Raw genomic sequence first — 18,496 nt, forward strand, 5'->3', positions numbered from 1 at the left:
AATTTTCATGTTCTTGTTCGCATGACTCATTTAATCTTTGCTTTTCAATAAAGTAATTCTATAAAATCTGCATTTAAGGGTTAATATAGGTTAGGCCTTTATTTGTACTTGGTTAATTTAGTTTACATTGTAGTTTGCTACTTTGCATAAACATGTAATTTAGTAAGCATCCTTTTTTTAAAAACAGTTGATAAATTTTACACACTAAACATTAGTAAATACGAGACTAAAAAATTTTAACTATATTAATTTAAAACATTGATTATCCCAATTATTTTAATTAATATTCTTTATCTTGTTAGTTGTGATATTACTAAACTAACTACAGTCATTGTAAAAACTAAAAATAAAAAAATGTTAAAAATCTAAAAATAACAAAAGCTATTACAAGGACTAAAATAAAAGTCATATTTATACAAACTTGGAAAAGAAAATAAAATTCAAACGAAAAAACTATTATATTTAAAAGGTGAAAAGTGTAAATTGAAAATTATGCTTAACAGACAAACTTTCATTTTCCATTAGGATTGTGAGAAATAAAAGTTTTACGATGATTAAATTTGAAGTTACTTAAATATGAACCAAATGAAAATATCTATCATGTATAAGAGTAAAGGAAAAACATTTAAGTCCTCTAACGAGGAAACTGGTATTCCTTTGCATGAATATTATTTGTTATATATCTTTTCCCGAGAGTGATTGCATGGAAAACAACAGCACAGCCAAAATATTGAAAAACATATTCTGGGGGCTGATGTATCTGACACTTTCAAGTCTTTTATTATAATCATTAGAAATCACTTCAATCCCACGTACCAAAATTAATTTACAAGGTTTAATGCTGCATGAAACAATCAACTTCAAGTGCTTTGCCATGAAGATGTGACAATTTACTGATGAGCTTATCATTCCAACAGGTCTTGCTCATTTTCCAAATCCCATACAGCGATTATTCCATCCAATCCTGTATATTCAATGTGCATTAGCAAAAGCAGCCTAGTCGAGACTAACATAATCAGCACAAAAAATAACAAAAATTCAGATGACCATCATTCTCCATTAACCTGATGTGCTGAAACGCCTTATCATTGTGCCATGATCCCCAAGAGGCACAATACAACTACAAAGCGCAAAAATCAACCCAGTCGTTAGCATTTTATATGAACTAAGTTCCCTGAATCCAACTGTAATAGTGTTGCAGGTAGTAGGGGCATAAAAATTGAACAGAACAATGGAAACCGCCACAATATAATGGAATTGAAGAAGCTAGCATTTTACAAAGAAAATCTGTAACATAACCAATCACATTTGGAGAAAGTACGGGGTCATGAAGGATATACATACTTTATACAGTTCTCATGAACAGTTCCACTAGTTCTTGAAGTTTCAACTGCATCGTTGTTCACTCCATGCTTTGATTGGCCATAAAACTTCACAAATGCTTCAGAGAACTGATTAAAAGACGGAATTTGACAAATGAAGGAAAGAGTAAACCTCCAGTTAGTAACATAAATAGAAATACCACTAGAATAAACGAAATATCTACAAGCCTACAATTATGACCTTGTGCCAACCTATCTTAAGCTTTTTTTTTTTTTTTATCAGCAATGAATAAATAAAATTAAAGGGATACTTCAGGGGTATCCCAACCTATATACAGTAACCAGAAGTGGACTTCCTATATCATCCACAAAAGAAGCTCTCCTTTATGGTTGGAGCAGAACAACCTTGAGAAAACCATACCCAAAATTATAACCAACAGGTTACCTCAAAGCAACACTCAACTATACCGAAACTCCCACGACCGAGGCCACCTACATTCACCTTGCCACACGACTACACGCATATGGAGAACGCTACCTCGACCGGCAATCTTGTTGACCTTTGCATTACTTCGGCGACCATCGACTACACACATATGGAGAACGTCGCTTCATCGATCGTGATCATGTGGACCTATGGTGAACGCCGCTTCATCAACCGGTGATCATGTTGATCTTTGCATACCTTCGGCGACCACCGACTACACACGCATGGAGATCGCCGTTTCATCGACCGGCGATCATGTTGACCTTTGCATAACTTCGACGACCACCGACTACGCACGCATGGAGATCGTCGTTCCATCGACCGGCGACCTTAACTTCGACGATCACCGACTACACACGCATGGAGATCGTCGTTTCATCTACTGACGATCATGTTGACCTTGTATAATTTCGACAACCACCAACTACACACATATAGGGAACGCTGTTTCATCGATCGGCGATCATGTTGACAACTCCGCTTCATCGACCGGCGATCATGTTGACCTTTGCATACCTTCGACGACCACCGACTACGCACGCATGGAGATCGCCGTTTCATCGACCGGCGATCTCCAAAACCTGCGAACAGGGAATCAAGATACCAAGAGTCACAGCTTTATACCAAAGTACCAGGACTGCTCCATCAAGCCAGTCTAGGGCTTAAGCGCCGTTTGCAATCTTGACCTTCCACCACCTAGCAGCAGGTCACCTTCCGTCAGATGGGGCCCCATCCACATAGTGGACATAGTTGACGTTGTCCAGGCAGAGTTTTGTTATATTGCAGCTATTCAGAACTCCTTCTACTTTGGTCCCACCCCACATCATCAGCCCAAGCTCTTCGTAGGGGCAACGTCCAGCACCACCTTACACCTACCACCCCAAGAAAATCAGACTGGGCCACCCAAAACCCCACTTAGCTTGGCTACTACAACCTCCTACTTAAAGCTGGACAAGCAGGGGTTTGGATTTAACATCCAATCTGTAAGGGAGTACGAAAACCTATCCCCTTTGTGCTTCAACCACAGCCACGACCTTAGTTGGGCCTTATATAACACTTCTTCTACATCTACTACACCTTGGTTAAAGAGGACAACATTTCTATGTTCCCACAAACACCACACAACAGCTGCCCACATCCCTTTCCATACTAAGTTTTGCTTATGGTTTGCTTGGAACAGATGGAAGCTCTCTAAGTGGGCCACAATGTCATTATGTTGCACAAAATCAACTCCAATCCATTTGAAACACATTGTCCATACTTTCCAAGCCTGTTCGCATTCAATAAAGAGATGCTGATACGATTCATCAACAGTTCCACACAGCACGCATAACTCAGAGGTTAACTGGACGCCTCTCCTACTCAACGCCACTCGTGTCGGAATTCTGCCCCTAAGCACCCTCCAAGCCGTGGTCAGCACATTGGGGAACATCTTGACCTTCCACAAAAGCTTGAACACCTCTACTTGGGGGCCCCTTTCAGAGTCCAATAAGCACTCATAAGCCGACCTTACTGTGTAGCACCCGGACTCTTCGCACCTCCACACCTAGACATCGTTCACGTCCTTTACAACACAAGCATTAGCAATATATAAGCGAAGATCAGATTCCAACTGTGTTTCCCATTCGAACCTTGCTCTTCTCCAACCTCCTCCACCTTCTGGCCTTGGTTCATAGAGATAGAGAACAACCTTGCGAAGTGGGTTTTGAGATTCGAGTTCCCAACCCACACGTCCTCCCAGAACCTGATTTTGTCGGCCCCCCCTAATTTCCACTCAACATGATCTTGGAACCACCCTTCTCCTCGCCCTTCCTTACATACCTTCACCAAGTCTCTCCACCACCATGATTTGTATTTCTCCCGAAGCTGAACGCTATTATTTCCCAGACCATACTTGGAGTCCAACACCTCCTTCCACCTCCCTCGCTCTTCTGAGATACACCGCCACTTCCACTTTGCTAGCAAGGCGTAATTGAACTTTCTGATGTCTCTGATCCCCAACCCACCTTCCTTTCTCTTCTTACATAGGTCCTTCCAGCTGACCCAAGAGATCGGCCTCCTCTCCTTACCCCATCCCCACAAAAACCTCCTTTGGATGCTTGTTATGCCCTTGCACACCTCCTTCGGTGCTTTATAGAGGGACAGGTAATATAGCGGTATGGCAGACAAGACAGATTTGACTAAGCATAATCTACCTGCCAACGACAGGAACCTCCCTTTCCACACACTAAGCCTGGATCTCAGTTTGTTCATGACAGGGTCCCAAAACTTTTTCTTCCTCGGGTTACCCCCCACCTCAAGACCCAAATAGCTAAAGGGTACACCCATCTGATCGCAATTTAGCGTCTTCATATAGCAGACCATGTTCCCTCTTTGAACATTTATACCTGCTAGCTTTGACTTATGGAAGTTAATCTTCAGTCCAGAAGCTAGCTCAAATCCCCTGAGAATGGCCTTTAGGGTCACCACATTTGAAAATATATCCGGACATAAGAACAGGGTATCATCAGCGAACTGGAGCACACCCAACTCAACCTCATTCCTACCGATTCTTAGGCCAGAGAGAAGATTAACCTTCTGCGCTTTCCTAACTAACCCAGCAAGACCTTCAGCAACCACAATAAACAAGAATGGGGCTAGAGGATCCCCCTGTCTAAGCCCCCTGGTCGGCTTGAATTCCTCTGTGGGGCTCCCATTCACAAGCACAGAAATAGTTGCACTCTCAAGGCAACCTTGGATCCACTTAATCCACTTCCCATGAAACCCCAATCTGTTCATCATATAAAAGAGGAACTCCCATCTGACAGAGTCATAAGCTTTCTCGAAGTCTACCTTTAGGCACAACCGTAACTTCTTTCCCCTCCTTAAATCCTCAAGCATCTCATTAGCCATCATAACACTATCGAGAATCCCTCTATCCTTGAGAAAAGTCGATTGGCACTCATCAATAACGCCTGGGAGCACTTTCTTCAGCCTTCCTGCTAGCACCTTTGAAATGATTTTATACATAGCACCTACAAGGGAAATAGGTCTATACTGCTCAAGACTGGTTGGGTCCCTCACTTTGGGAACAAGAGGTACAAATGAGGCATTACACCCCTTAGGGATCACTCCTGTCTTATGAAAAAGAGCCATCGCCTCCACAACGTCTTCTTTTATGAACTCCCAGCATTTCTTTACAAAGTTCAGATTGAACCCATCTGGTCCTGGACTCTTCGATCCCTCACAATGCCAAACCGCCTCCTTTATCTCTTCCACAGTGAAGTCAGCAATCAAGCCCTTATTATCATCAGAGGTAATCTTCTCAAACTCCACCCCGTCAAGTCTAACTCCAAAGTCTTGTGTGGCTTTAAATCTATTCTCAAAAAGCCTCTTCGCTTCAAAACGCACCGTACTTGGTTCCTCACACCATTGACCCCCAACCTCCACCCCCTTGACTTCATTCCTGAGCCTTCTCCATCTCAGGGACAAGTTGTAGAACTTAGTGCACGAGTCTCCATTCTTGAACCAGCATGCTCTAGCTTTTTGACAGATAAGGGAATCAATCTTCTTATTAGTAAGCATTAATTTACCTACCAGATCATACCTCCTCAGCTTGTCGGGTTCCGTAAGGTCTTCAACACAATCTTTACAGTCCAAGACCTCTATCTCCTTCAGAATTCCTTCCTTTGTTTTATGCAGATTTCCATACACATCCCTATTCCAAATTTTCAGATCCCCCTTTAAGCATTTCAGCTTCACCTTCATCTTCTGGAGCGCACTCCCTTGTGTCACATAAGACACCCACTTATCCTCAACCATCTTACTGAACCCCTTCTCCATAAACCACGCATCTATGGAGCGGAAGGGCTTGGGCCCCCAATACTTATCCACTGCCTTCACCACAATAGCACAGTGATTCGAGACTTCCCTCTTTTGGACATATTGTTTGCTCATAGGCCACACTTCCAACCACTCATCCGAGACTAACACTCTGTCTAGTCTACTCTTTGCAGACCCATCTGCTTTGAACCAGGTGAAAATTTTCCCAACAACAGGCAGATCAAGAAGAGCATTCGAATCAATGAAGTTGTTAAAGCCTTCAATCTCCCTTGACTGAACCGCCCTATCCCTTATGCCTTTCCTTTCACTACGATTTCTCACAGCATTAAAGTCACCACAGAGACACCACATACTACCATGACAAGCCTGCTTTAGAACAGTCAGCTCCTCCCACAGCGTCTTCTTCTCACTCATATTACCGGCAGAGTATACGTTTACCACAACACAACTAAGATCAGATTTGCGTACCTTACTGAAGAGGGCAATGAACCCTTTACCCACCACATGACTCTCGTAGCTGAAGGCGTCCTCACACCACATTGACAGCAGACATCCTCCTCCATTGGCACCTTCATGATGAAGCCAACCAATTTTATTACTCCCCCACAGCGAATAGCATTTCTGTTGCGATACCTCTTTGGCTTTAGTCTCCTGCAGGCACACAAACTCTATTCCTTCCTTCTCAACAACATGACGCAGGTACCTAGCTTTGGTACTACCCCGATACCTCTTATATTCAGGCATAGAATAATCATTAGGACACATTCCTACCTCCAGCCTTAGAGCCCATAGCAACCTCTTCATCACGGTCGTCCATACACCCGTATTCCTTTACTACTTCCTCTTCTTCCTCGCAACAGGAGATCCCGATTTGCTTGCCAATGGCCCAAACTGAAGTTGGTTCCGCCAAATCCACCTTTGCACGAATACGGGAGTTGCATAAATTAATATCCACATCAGAGACAGAAACAGAGGGCATCCCGGTTTTGAAGAGCTTTGAAGGCCTTGCAGAGGCAACTCTAGAGCTCAATCGAGCAGAACGTCTCGGATAAGAGCATGAATCCCCTAATTCCAGCAAACCTTTCTTTTTTCGCCTAGTGGGGGGGAGTTTGATCTGCACTTCAGACTAGGGCCTTCCAGACCTGGCTGTGGTGAAAGGACCTCGCCCATCGGCATAACCCCTACCAGCCCATCATCAGCACCGCCCCCATGCTCTCGTCTGCTACTGCCCTCGCCATAGTCCACCCATTCCATAGGCGTTCTGGTTCCTTCTAGAGACTTACTACCTGTGGATCGAGTTGGAAACGATGCCTTCCGACCTCCATAGCTACCACTCACCTCCAGCTTTTCTTTTGATTTTTCATTGACTTGGTGGACTGAACCTTTAGCACCTCCACTTCCAAAGGCCTGCTGATTCACATGGCCCAAAAGTTGCTGATGACCTCCAACCTCCTGAACTTGGGCCCTAGGCCCACACTCTCCTGACTGAGCCTTTGACACCTTGGCCCATTTACTACAAAACTCTTTTTGGTTTATAGAGCACTCAATGTCTACTACAACTTTAGCCACCTCTGACACACTAGGGATACTATAACAAACCTTATCACATACTAGGTCAGAGAATTTGACAGGATCAGAACCAAAACATTCCTCACGTCCCTTTCGTCCTTCTTTCATAACTGAGGGTCTACCCCTACCCTGACTACCCCTGCTTTTCGAGCCAGACGCCTCAACAAGAAAGATTGACTTCTGCTTGCACTGATCTCCTTCACCCACCTCCTCGTCTCCACCGTCGTCCCCTTCCAACCGCCAGTCCTCACCGTCCTCCGGCCACTCCCTGTCCCTGCCATTCTTCATAGACAGAGCTGATTCTTCAACATAAGTTTCCGAGGAGGACACGCTATCAGAGGATTCATCACCGCCGAAGTTGTCCCGGTTCCCCCCTCCCTACGACCCCAGTGAACTCCCCCTCAATGAGGATGCTACACATAAGTCTGTTTATCTTCACTTTCCTTGCTAGCTTTGCACTGCCAATATTCTCTAGGCGAACTTTCAGTCTAGCGTATTCCACAACCTCCCAAGATAGCGTTAGCTCATCAACCGACACCAGCGTTGCCGTCTTGGACATTTCTCCAATAACTTTGGTAAAGCAATCAACGTTCCAAAAGTGTAGGGGTACCCCATAACATCGCACCCACACCACTCTATGGCTTGCTCCACTACCTTCCGACCATGGCCTAACGCTACTAAAGACATTATTGAACCAGGGTGTGTTTGACTTCATAACATCTTCCATCGCCACCCCTTCTACTGGAGAGAGGAGGACCAGATCATCCCCTAGGAATCTCGCCCTTACCAAAGACATTCCTCCCTTCACTAATTCTTCTTCCAACTTTTCGAAGTCCATGTCACCTGCTAATTTCCCAACAGCACTTTTAGCCAGCCACGGAGGGGTAGAATATAGAGATTTGAGCGATGGGCCCTTCCATTCCTGATGGGGTTCACCTTTTAGAACCCCTGCATAGGACCTACTACTATTCTTCTCCACCCACATCTCTTTACTCCTTTGCTTAGCGTGGTTCCATACCTCCTTTTGTTTCTCCTCATACCTCACTCCCTGCATCCTCCTATCCTCCCTTCTGGATCCCACCTGGTTCCTCCTATACTTTGGGATGTTGACATAGAGTTTCCTTCCACCAATGTAGATCTGATCAAGTTCTCTTTCCAGCCGCGTGACATTTTTAACACCGTAGAAGCTAACAAATCCGAACCGCCTTCCCCATCTATTGAGTTTGCGTGAGATGAAGACCTCCTTAACCCTAGCCCATTTTTGAAAGACCTTGGTCATATCCTTCTCACTCAGGCCATGAGAGAAGTTCGAAAAGAAAAAGGTGAAGAAATCATGGTCGACCATCGGATCTCCATCCCCGCTCCGTCCCCGCTCACCGCTCCGTCCCGAAACCATTGTCCTCCCAACAATGGAAACAAAGGAAGATGAACTAGAAAATACAGATGGTGGATTTCACCTTGGATTAGGTGTGACTCACAATTACAGTGATGAATCCATGGAAGATGCCAAAGCTTTAGAAAATGGAAACAATGGGGCTGACAAAGAAAATATCCAAAAAAATGAAAACCCACCTATCTTAAGCTTGATTCAGCTGTCAGGTTCACATTACAGTGAGGTTTAGATAATAGGGAAAATACTTAATTACATTTTTTTGTCTCTCCATTAACCAATGTGCAAACTATGTTCCTCACTAATTTTTTTTGTTCCAGTAAAGCTGAGTTAGAGTTGATGAATTAATACGAGTAGATGACAGAAAACCAGTTTAAGGTATTTGGACATGCAAAAAAGGCCACTGGCGGCACCAATGCAGAAAGTAGATTACATTGGCAGGTGTAGGGGTAGGGTGTTGAGTCAATGATGGATCAGTTCGTTTTCTATTGGATAATTTCTTTATAATCAGTGTTTTTTCTTTTAAAAGACTAAAATTTCACCGCTATCTTGTCTTACTTACAATTTACAATAACTACACTCTAATATTCTAATTTTCATCAGTAGGTTAACCCTTCCTAGAGTATATACATCCTCCGGTAATTGTACTTCCCATTTTCTCTAAAATAAAATTTCATTTTCATTAAAATATGTCAACTAGTTACGTATGTACCTTGGTAGGCAAAAACAACTTTTTATTGATTTGTGGGATTCAGCTAAACGCTGGCACGAAGAGAGTATCTTCATTAGTCATTAGACATAAAATGGAAGTTATGATCCCCTCAAGTTGACATCATTATTTTTCGCTGATAACTAACTTTGATCTGTCTAATTTGACAAATCTAAATGTGTTAGGAGGACCAGGAATTAGGAACACCAAAGGAAACATGATATTTCCAAGTATTCAATATCAAAAGGATACACATTTTCTTTTATCCAATATCAAATATCAAGAAATTATAATTATATAAATATCAAAGGAGAATATCAAATAACAATTAGATAAAGGTCAAATAACAATTAGATAAAGGTGAAATAATTATAGAAAATAGTAAAAATGATCAAATGTATGACCTATTACAAAACTGATTATATAAAGGTGAAATAATTATAGAAAATAGTAAAAATAATAAAATGTATGACCTATTATGAAACTAAAGACCAAAGAAAAGTTAATATAAGTTTTTAGGTTACCTAACAAATTAAAGATGTATTAGTAATTTAAAATGGAGACGGATATGATAAAAGGGATGGATATTGGGAAGGTATGGGGACAAGGACTGGATACCTACATACACATCCTCGTCCTCATACCCAATTTAAAAAATAAGGTATGACCCATACTCATAATTAATGTGGGGATTATCCATCAAACTCGAGACGGGTTCATTTGCCATCCCTACCAGGAATTCTATCCATAAGCTATGTCAAAACTCCATCAGTATTTTCACATTAGACATTACAATTAATGAAATTGATTTCCCGCATGAGATTCATGTTTCTCATAGTTGAATATTGAATGATCTTTTGCAAGAAATTCAGTTACCTGTGAGCCATATCTTGATCTAGAAGATACTGCCTTCTGTTCTCCTAGATATCTGACAAAACTCCTACAGATAAAAAAAACACATCAAAAGATTACTAAAAATAAATGAGAAACCAAAACAAACACTCTTCTTCCACCTAGAGAGATATTTAAAAGCATCATTATGTAGAGATGAAAAAAACACAATATTTCTAGCTCTTGTAGAAGGTAGAAATATTGCATACAAATAGGCCCAAGTCGGCTACTAAGGAAAATTTTAAAAAACACAAAAATATGAATTTACACGTACCAAATTCCCCTTTCATCTGCCGCAAAAACCATTGGGTTGCAATCAAATCCTACACCGATCACTTTTCTCTCAGAAACAAAGAGTACCTGAAAACATGTCATACGATGATCCACCAGTTCCAAAAAATCAGTAAATATGTAAAAAGGCATTGGGAAACTAAAAATAGATAGACAGGGTGGATGCTGACCCACATCACGGAGGGGCAAATCACGAAACACAACCTTTTGGGACAAAGGAGAAGGACCAACATCATCAACAAAATATATCACAGAATTGTGACCTGTATAATATTAACAAATACAGTTGGTATGTAAGAATCTTGTAAATATATAAATGGTGGATATTAGATTAATTAAATAGATTCTATATTTATGTTACGATGTTGTAATTATATCGTCAATATTTTGTAATTATGTTTCCTCCCCTATAAATTCGATAGCTCCTTCGTGGTCCACACACGGAATTTATCCCTATCCTCTCTTGTTTCTCTGTCTCGACATGGTAAAAAATAAAAGAGACAAACAGACTGAATAAAATACAATAATTTCAGAAGATTCCGTGATTTTATATAAAAGGCAAATATTTTATTCTAATATAACATGTCGGAAAATACATTTGTGCATCGTGAAAACCTAAAATACCTTAGTACCAAAAAGTTTATCTTTAATATTCTTCTTTTATTAAAATATAAAGATGATAACTAAACCTCACCAGAAGCTTCTAACTTGCAGCCATGATCTTAAGCTAGCTGAGGGTAAGCATCCAGAGGAAAGAATTTTCTTACCTACATATGCTAGAGTATTGCCACTTGGCGACCACTTGACTCCAAATGTCCAAGATGACGAGAGATCAAGCTGAACAATCAGCTGTTGACCAACAAAAACAATATTAGCAGAAGATACACTTAGCCAACAGTCTTTTAATTTCATTTCTCTCATTTCATCTGTTTTTTTAGCAGATAGAAGAAAAAAATGTTAAGAAAACTAATTAGATAATCAGTTCATCATTATAATCTTATACAAATAAATTCTTTCAGCTGCATTTATTCACTGATCAGTATGCTTAAATATATAAATCCAGACATCAAACTTTTAAAAATTCTATTTTTTAAATAATATCAGTTTCAATTTTACAATCAACAACAGGTGAAATATATATTCATAGGATATTTAACAGGCTTCACAAGCAATGTATTTATTGCAACATGTATGCAAATTTATTTTACATTAAGCTGATCATAAATATAAAAAATTCACATGTGGAATAAGAGTTAAAATTGAACCTCTCCAAATTTTGAATCTTGTGGATTTGAATCCCTGTGCCAATTCAACAAACATTTAAATTTGAATGATATAAAAAACATAAACAGAAAAAGTCAGCCACAGTCCAAGATCCTTTTATCATACCTTGCATCAATGCCTTTAATAAAGGTGGAGAATACTCGGCATTTCCCATCTGTGGATGTTGTCGCAAGAAGAATCTGCAGTTAAAAAGAAAAACAAAGAGATGTTGTGCATAGGGGATCTTTTAGATAACATAACAAATATATTTCAAAATACAATTATCTAATGTCATAAAAAAATGGAAACTAATAATTTCACTGGCCAAGACCTTGTCTGGGTAAAACAATAGAGGAAAAAGGAATTTAGAAAACAACAGATAAATAATATCATATATTTAAAATATAGGATTACATATAAATCATAATAGCCATCAACAAATATAGCCATGTGAAAAAAAGGTCATTTAGAGAATTTTCAGCAAGAGAAGCAAATGCAACCTAACTTAGAGCTGACTTGGTATACAAAAAAGGCTTTCAATAACTACTATAAATAAAAGCAAAACCTTGGAATATCAATTTATCTATACATTTATTTGAATATATATGTATATATGTGTGTGTGTGTGCATGTATATTAGACTAACATTATCTGGATGCCAAGAAACACTCGTCACCGAAGAATCGTGCCTTTTCCTGATGAGTTTGCTGACCCACCTGTAAAAAAGATACAAATATAAAATAAAGTAATAAAATGAAAACAAAAGAAAGATCCAAGAACTATTTTTGAAAGTTTGATGTTCCAATTATATCAACTGTGCCCATAGATATGATATGATGCAAGGATAATACGAGCATTAGATACAACACGTATCTGACAACGATTCATTTCATCTTAAAAATATAAGATAAGATACGTTCAGATATGTTTAAAGTGTTGTGTGTACACACACATATATGTGAGTGTATATAATTCACAAAATAAAATAAATGTTATATCTATGCATATATATAATTCACAGAATAAAATAAATGTTATTATAAATTTTTTAAAACCATATTAGGTCATTGAAAATCATTATTAAAATATTATCCAAATCTATCTACAATAGTGAGAGTGAGAGTTGCTTCATCAACATTTGATTTCACAGCTTCGCGATTATTGGATCATTCTCAGGTTGATGTAAGCATTATGTTTTAGTAATCACCAATTTTGGCATTACTGATTGTTCTTCAAGTCTTTCAGGATAATCAATATATTTTTCTCTCTCTACAGGCAGGCGGGCATGCAGGCAGTAAGAGATCCTTTTGCTGATGGAATTAATTAACGATAGCCTAATCAATGTACATTTTCCACGACTAAGTCATTCAATGTAGTGAGATTTACTTCTTTGAAACCCCAAGTAAGATTCATAATCGCAAAAAATTTATTGGACTTTACAGGATTTTATAGGGGTTTAAAACTGCAGAATTTTAGGGGATTTTAAACCATGAGGAATTGCCTAGGATCATGAAACTGTGGGTAAGTTTTCAATTTTCGGGTTGCTCTAAAAGCCAGGAAATCCATTAGTCATGGTGGTGTTACTAGGGAAAAGTCAAACTGCAGATAACACATGTAGCAGGGTTAAGTCTACTGAAAATGACAAAAATAACCACGCTAAATACGTTTCTTTTTTATTGTAGCTAACATGCTAAAGAACTAGGGAAATAAAGTGCAAGGAAACATTGACAAACCGGTTATTATCCTGCTCATAGTAGCATATACAAATAGTTTTGTCTCCACTTCCCACTGCAAATTTGTTTTCTGCCAAAACGTAATTTGGAAATGCATCATAACCATAACGTATAACTTTTAAACCCAAGACTTGGGCGGGTTGAAAATTGATCAAATACAAAATTGCACCAGATATTCATGACAAGGACATAACTAAAGTTGGTTTATGATAGCTTTTTCGTCATTACATCTTCCAACACGGGACACTAAGTGCAATCTAACCGTGCATGGGTGGAGAAGGAAGCATGGTTTTCACTCCTACACAATTATCTTAAATTATGGGGTGACTTAGACACAAAAATTTGCTTATCAAACTTAGAAGGAGGACAACTCATAACTTATTATTTTCCCTGCATAAAGTTTCAAGAATATGTAAACATGTCTCTACTTAAGAAAAAAACATAGAGAAACTGGACCATGGCAACATGCTTAATACCTTTTGGACTCCATTGAACACAAAGAGCAGCACGGTTTAGTTTAAGGATAACAAGAGTTGGCACCCATTCTGATTCTTCAAGGTTCCACACATATCTATAAAGAAAACATGGTTTGCATCTAAACTTGTTATTATGATTGTGTATATATAAAAAATGCAATGTTCAAAAGTGACCAAGACCTACGGTGACAAGTCTAATGTTCTAAATCACACAGGCACTCACGAATTCCGATCATGGGATGAAGTAACTATTTTATTTGATCTTGCACTCCAGTCTATCCCAGAAATTACCTGGTCATGCTGAGAAAGAAAAGCCAAGAAATGAAACTATTCATAAAATCCCGAACCAAATTAATTTATGCATTATAAACAGAATTGGATTAGAAAATAAAATCAATCATTATATTATTGGCATAAGAGTTGACTTCATGGACAAAGAATCAAATGTTACTAGAGAGTAGTTCATAGAACAATATCATATTCACTAAAATTATAATACAACTTATTGCTTGAAAATTGCATTCATTCTTACTTCATGTGCAATCATTTCTGACAATCTAACTTAACCTTTTAATCACTAAGCATCAAAAGACAAGTTTTAAATATCTTCTACTGCGATCAAATCCAGAAGCAAGAGTACAAATTAATAACATCATTTTAATTGAAAAAAAGGAGGAATACTAGCATACTACCTTTTGAAGAACATGCACCTTTTCCCATTTGTCTTCAACCAACCTATAGATGTGCACTTCATTACTGTTTGGACATAAAGCAACCACTACAGAAGGATATAAATATATTATAATATTTGAAGAATTAACAAAACCAGTAATAATATGCCTTAGAAACAATAAAAAGATTTGTTATTGTAAGCCACATAAACAGTACTCTTCATCTTCGAATATAATATGATACATGAAATGTTAAAAAGTTTGCATACATATTCATGAAACAGTAAAACTGTTAGCGATGATATTTGCATGAAAAAGGAAAATCTTGAAGCATCCTAAATTATTTCCACTGTTTGATGAGCTTTATAATGTCTTGAGACAAAATCACCAATTTGGTCCAAAACAACAACTTAAGATAAATTTCTTAGAATTAATGCATTAGCAACAAGCAACTAAATATCAGAAAATATACACACTATAATTTTCCTAATTGAGATCAAACTTCCAAGTTCGAACATATTTTGATTACACATTTCATGTGAATAGCTGTCAATCTTGGATTGTAGCACAGAGAGGCCAACTACAAAACACGCTATAGAGGGATAGTAAATAACGAGATGGCAGCTATACCACTTACCAAAGAATCAAAAATAAAATTAAGAAAAGATATTCAGAATCAAAGTCATATTCATAATTAAAAAGTCACGGACAAAAAGAATAGGACGGTGGGGGTATGAGAGACAAAATGTGGTTGGGTCAACAGAGAATGAGCAGATGGGCATAGGAAATGCATGATTGAGAAAACACAAGACTCGGTGACCAGAAATACTAGTAAATGCTGGGAATGACCATAAGTACTGCCAGCAATCAATGGACTTGAGCTCATGAGGGTAGACGAGACAAGCATAGGCTTAGTCAAACAATAATAATGACTGCATACGAACAAAGGAGGGTTTTAAATATTCTAAAGCCAACTGGAAAATGATAAATGTTGGAGATTTCACAGTGACAAATGGTGTGGCTAAAATCAAATATATAAGTGACATGCAAGTTTCAACTTACAAGTCAATTTTGTAAGGTTGAGTTTAACTTAAACTCTTCCTAAGATGGTCTCAAAGCTTATTCTAGCAATTCTAGTGTGAAAGGAGTATGTTGGAGATCTCATATAGACTAGTGATATGACTAAAATAGAGATATAAGTGGGATGCAATCCTCTTTTTCAAACCGGTTTTGTGATATTAAGTTAACCTAAAACTCTTTCTAAGAATAAAAATATTAAAATAATAGGGTTGGGAACGTCCGAAAATGGACCAAAATGAGGCTTTACCCTCTATGTACAAAATAGCGGTAAGAATAGCAGCAATTTTAGCTGCAGATTGCAATGCAACACACATGGTGTTAAAGAGCTCCAGAACTCTCCGTTTATGAACACTTTAGGTCTCACCAATTTCGACCCAAACAAAGTGAACAAAACTTATTACTCAACCTCCTAGCTTCTCCCCTCCCCTTGTATAAAAAATTTCACATTGCACACTACAACTTCTAGTACCTCTCACTCAAGTTCTTCAACACGTCCTATGCTCTGCTTTGGGTCCACAACTTAGTACCTCTCGTTCAAGTTTTATATACATCCAGACTGACGTTTACAAAATATAACCAAATCATCTGTTTTACTTCTTAAACAATAACATTCTCCCACCATCACAAAACAGACTAGCTTGTGCAAAACTCAACTAAATTCAAATCAAATTCGTCAGAAACGAAATTACTCAAACTGATACTCAAACTGATAATTCAAACAAAGTTAACACAACTTCCCTAGGAAAATGAACAATTTTCCAAGTTTCATGAACCAAAAGCTTCCTAATTCAAGTAAAAGAAAACATCAACAGTCGACACGTAGATATTATAAGCTTCGTAATCGAACAAGGGTTGTGCAGAAGGTTTCCCGTTTCCAGTTTCCACTAACCACAGCCACCGGCAGATTTCAAATGAAAAAAGCTCAAACGAAAACAGAAAATCGGATCCAATCAAAACCGCATCTACAAAATCAAAAAAACTCAACATTCCATCGACGAACAGAGCATATCCAAAATTTAAACCACCGCGGAATCGGATTTCCTAAAATTGGTAAAAGAAAAAGCGAATGACGCACTCTATTCTCTCTCGAAACAGTGAATTTTGTCAGAATCCAAACCGGAAAAAAAAAATCGAAATAGAGAGAGGATAATTACTAGATTGATCGGCGCTCCAGGCGTGGCAAGTGGTGCATTGCGCGAATTGGTGAACCGCCATGACCGCCATTATTTCTCTTTCTATCTTGCGCAATGTGTGAAACAAAACGAGATCTGGCGGTGAAATGAAGTGAAGGAGGTTACGTTAGGGGTTGTTTGGGTGTTCAAGACATACTGAGATAACCATGCATCAGTGTTTGGCTTGCCGCGTTAAGAAAACGAAAATGAATACGTTCCAATCACTGTGCTTGCTTGAGACCATGTTATTATTATTTTTTTAATTACTTATTTTAATTTAGGTTTAACATATTTTACTATTTACCCTACTATCAAACCTATTTTTAAACTTTAAACTTTATTTCTATAAAAATAAAATGAGTAAATTCCATTAACTTCTCTAATATGTCCTACTCTCTTTTTTTACATTATAATAAAAATCTCTTGTTAAGGAATGCAAGCATAAAGTTTATAAAATTTAAGGAAGTGTTTGTGTTATATATAAAAAAAAATAGCAATATAATATTTTTTTAAGCGTGTGGAGTTTTGTCTAAAATTTAAAAACAAATTAGAGTTAATGTGTAGTTTAAGAAACTTGTGTTTGGATGAAAAAATTTAAGGAAATAAAAGAATAAATATGTTATTTAGAATATAATGGTGATTTACTTAAATAAAAATTATAGTAAAAGATTAAAAATAATATTGTTTTTAGAAAAATTATTAAATCATGGTTGGAAATTATAATAAAAGAGATGTGAATATAATTGTCTATTGAAAAGGATATATGCAAAAGAAATTGAGGAAAAGCTAGAAAATTAATAAAGGATAAGTATATGTAAGAATATATATTTAGCACTTCATAAATAAAGTCAGATATAATCAAAATAACTAGTGACATAAATTTTATAAGATTTTTTATAAATTAACATATACTTTCTGGTTTTTTAACGATTTTTCTTAAAATAAATATGGAGTTTAACATATACATGAAGTTTTCACAATAGAAATAGATGTTTCAGATCCGACATTGGTGTTGTTCTTCTTTAAAAAGGAGACCTAATAGCTTAAATTTGTAAAGCTATAGAACCAAAATATCAACTTCTTTCAGCCTATGAGTTTAACTGTAATTTTTCATGTAGCTTGTAAATTACTTATGGAGGCAGAAGGCTTATGGAAACATGATCCTAAATTGCAGAAAGTTATGGATAAGTTTCAGTTACACCAAGGAACATACAATCATTACACTTTTCATGATCTGCTTTTTCAGAGAAAGGGAAAGATGGTTCATGTTCATTCGTTTACTACTGTTCAAACCACGGGTTTGTGCCCTAGTTATGTTAGAACCCAACACGTTTTATAATGATTACAGTAATAATGTAGATATTCTATTATCTAGATCACCAACAAAATCTAAATTAACATAGTCCGTAACAATAAATTTTGATCCTCTAAAATATAAAATATAATGCAACACATGAGGGTCCTTTTATTCATCTAAGAAGATCCTCTTAATAACATTTCATTGCTTTTAACCAAAATTTCCATGTATCTACTAATCATTTTCACTATGTGACATACATAAGGCTTCTTATTTTTTATTCATATGGTTCTTGATACATTTAGTATTAGACCAAAACAAAT

General features: G+C 37.7%; 1 protein-coding gene across 4 annotated transcripts; it reads right to left on the minus strand.

Annotated features, from left to right (window-relative positions):
• Positions 1-611: 611 nt before the first annotated feature.
• Positions 612-17,081, minus strand: LOC137831204 (actin-related protein 2/3 complex subunit 1A-like). Of its 4 annotated transcripts, none has more exons than XM_068638783.1 (15): positions 16,859-17,081; positions 14,646-14,731; positions 14,177-14,253; positions 13,954-14,048; positions 13,478-13,547; positions 12,391-12,460; positions 11,871-11,944; positions 11,747-11,780; positions 11,249-11,330; positions 10,686-10,744; positions 10,465-10,550; positions 10,176-10,239; positions 1,345-1,451; positions 1,065-1,120; positions 612-964 (listed from the first exon to the last, which is right to left on the minus strand). In XM_068638783.1, the coding sequence occupies exons 1-15, from the start codon at positions 16,926-16,928 to the stop codon at positions 906-908; spliced, it is 1,089 nt and encodes a 362-aa protein (XP_068494884.1). In that variant the 5' UTR covers positions 16,929-17,081; the 3' UTR covers positions 612-905. The 4 variants fall into 4 exon arrangements, with proteins under 4 accessions (XP_068494884.1, XP_068494883.1, XP_068494885.1 ...); XM_068638782.1 differs by having other exon boundaries at positions 10,656-10,744; XM_068638784.1 differs by lacking the exon at positions 14,177-14,253 and having other exon boundaries at positions 10,656-10,744; positions 14,646-14,688.
• Between the last annotated feature and the right edge of the window lie 1,415 nt (positions 17,082-18,496).

This window comes from Phaseolus vulgaris, chromosome 6, assembly GCF_000499845.2.
Source record: "Phaseolus vulgaris cultivar G19833 chromosome 6, P. vulgaris v2.0, whole genome shotgun sequence".
NCBI classification, from domain to species: domain Eukaryota; kingdom Viridiplantae; phylum Streptophyta; class Magnoliopsida; order Fabales; family Fabaceae; genus Phaseolus; species Phaseolus vulgaris.

Coding starts and splice junctions, on each gene's coding strand:
- LOC137831204 (XM_068638782.1), bottom strand. CDS start 16,928: ATGGCGGTCATGGCGGTTCACCAATTCGCGCAATGCACCACTTGCCAC. Junction 11,331..11,746: donor AAGATTCAAAATTTGGAGAG/GTTCAATTTTAA, acceptor GTTGGTCAACAG/CTGATTGTTCAGCTTGATCT. Junction 1,452..10,175: donor GATCAAGATATGGCTCACAG/GTAACTGAATTT, acceptor TCTTTTAATCAG/TTCTCTGAAGCATTTGTGAA.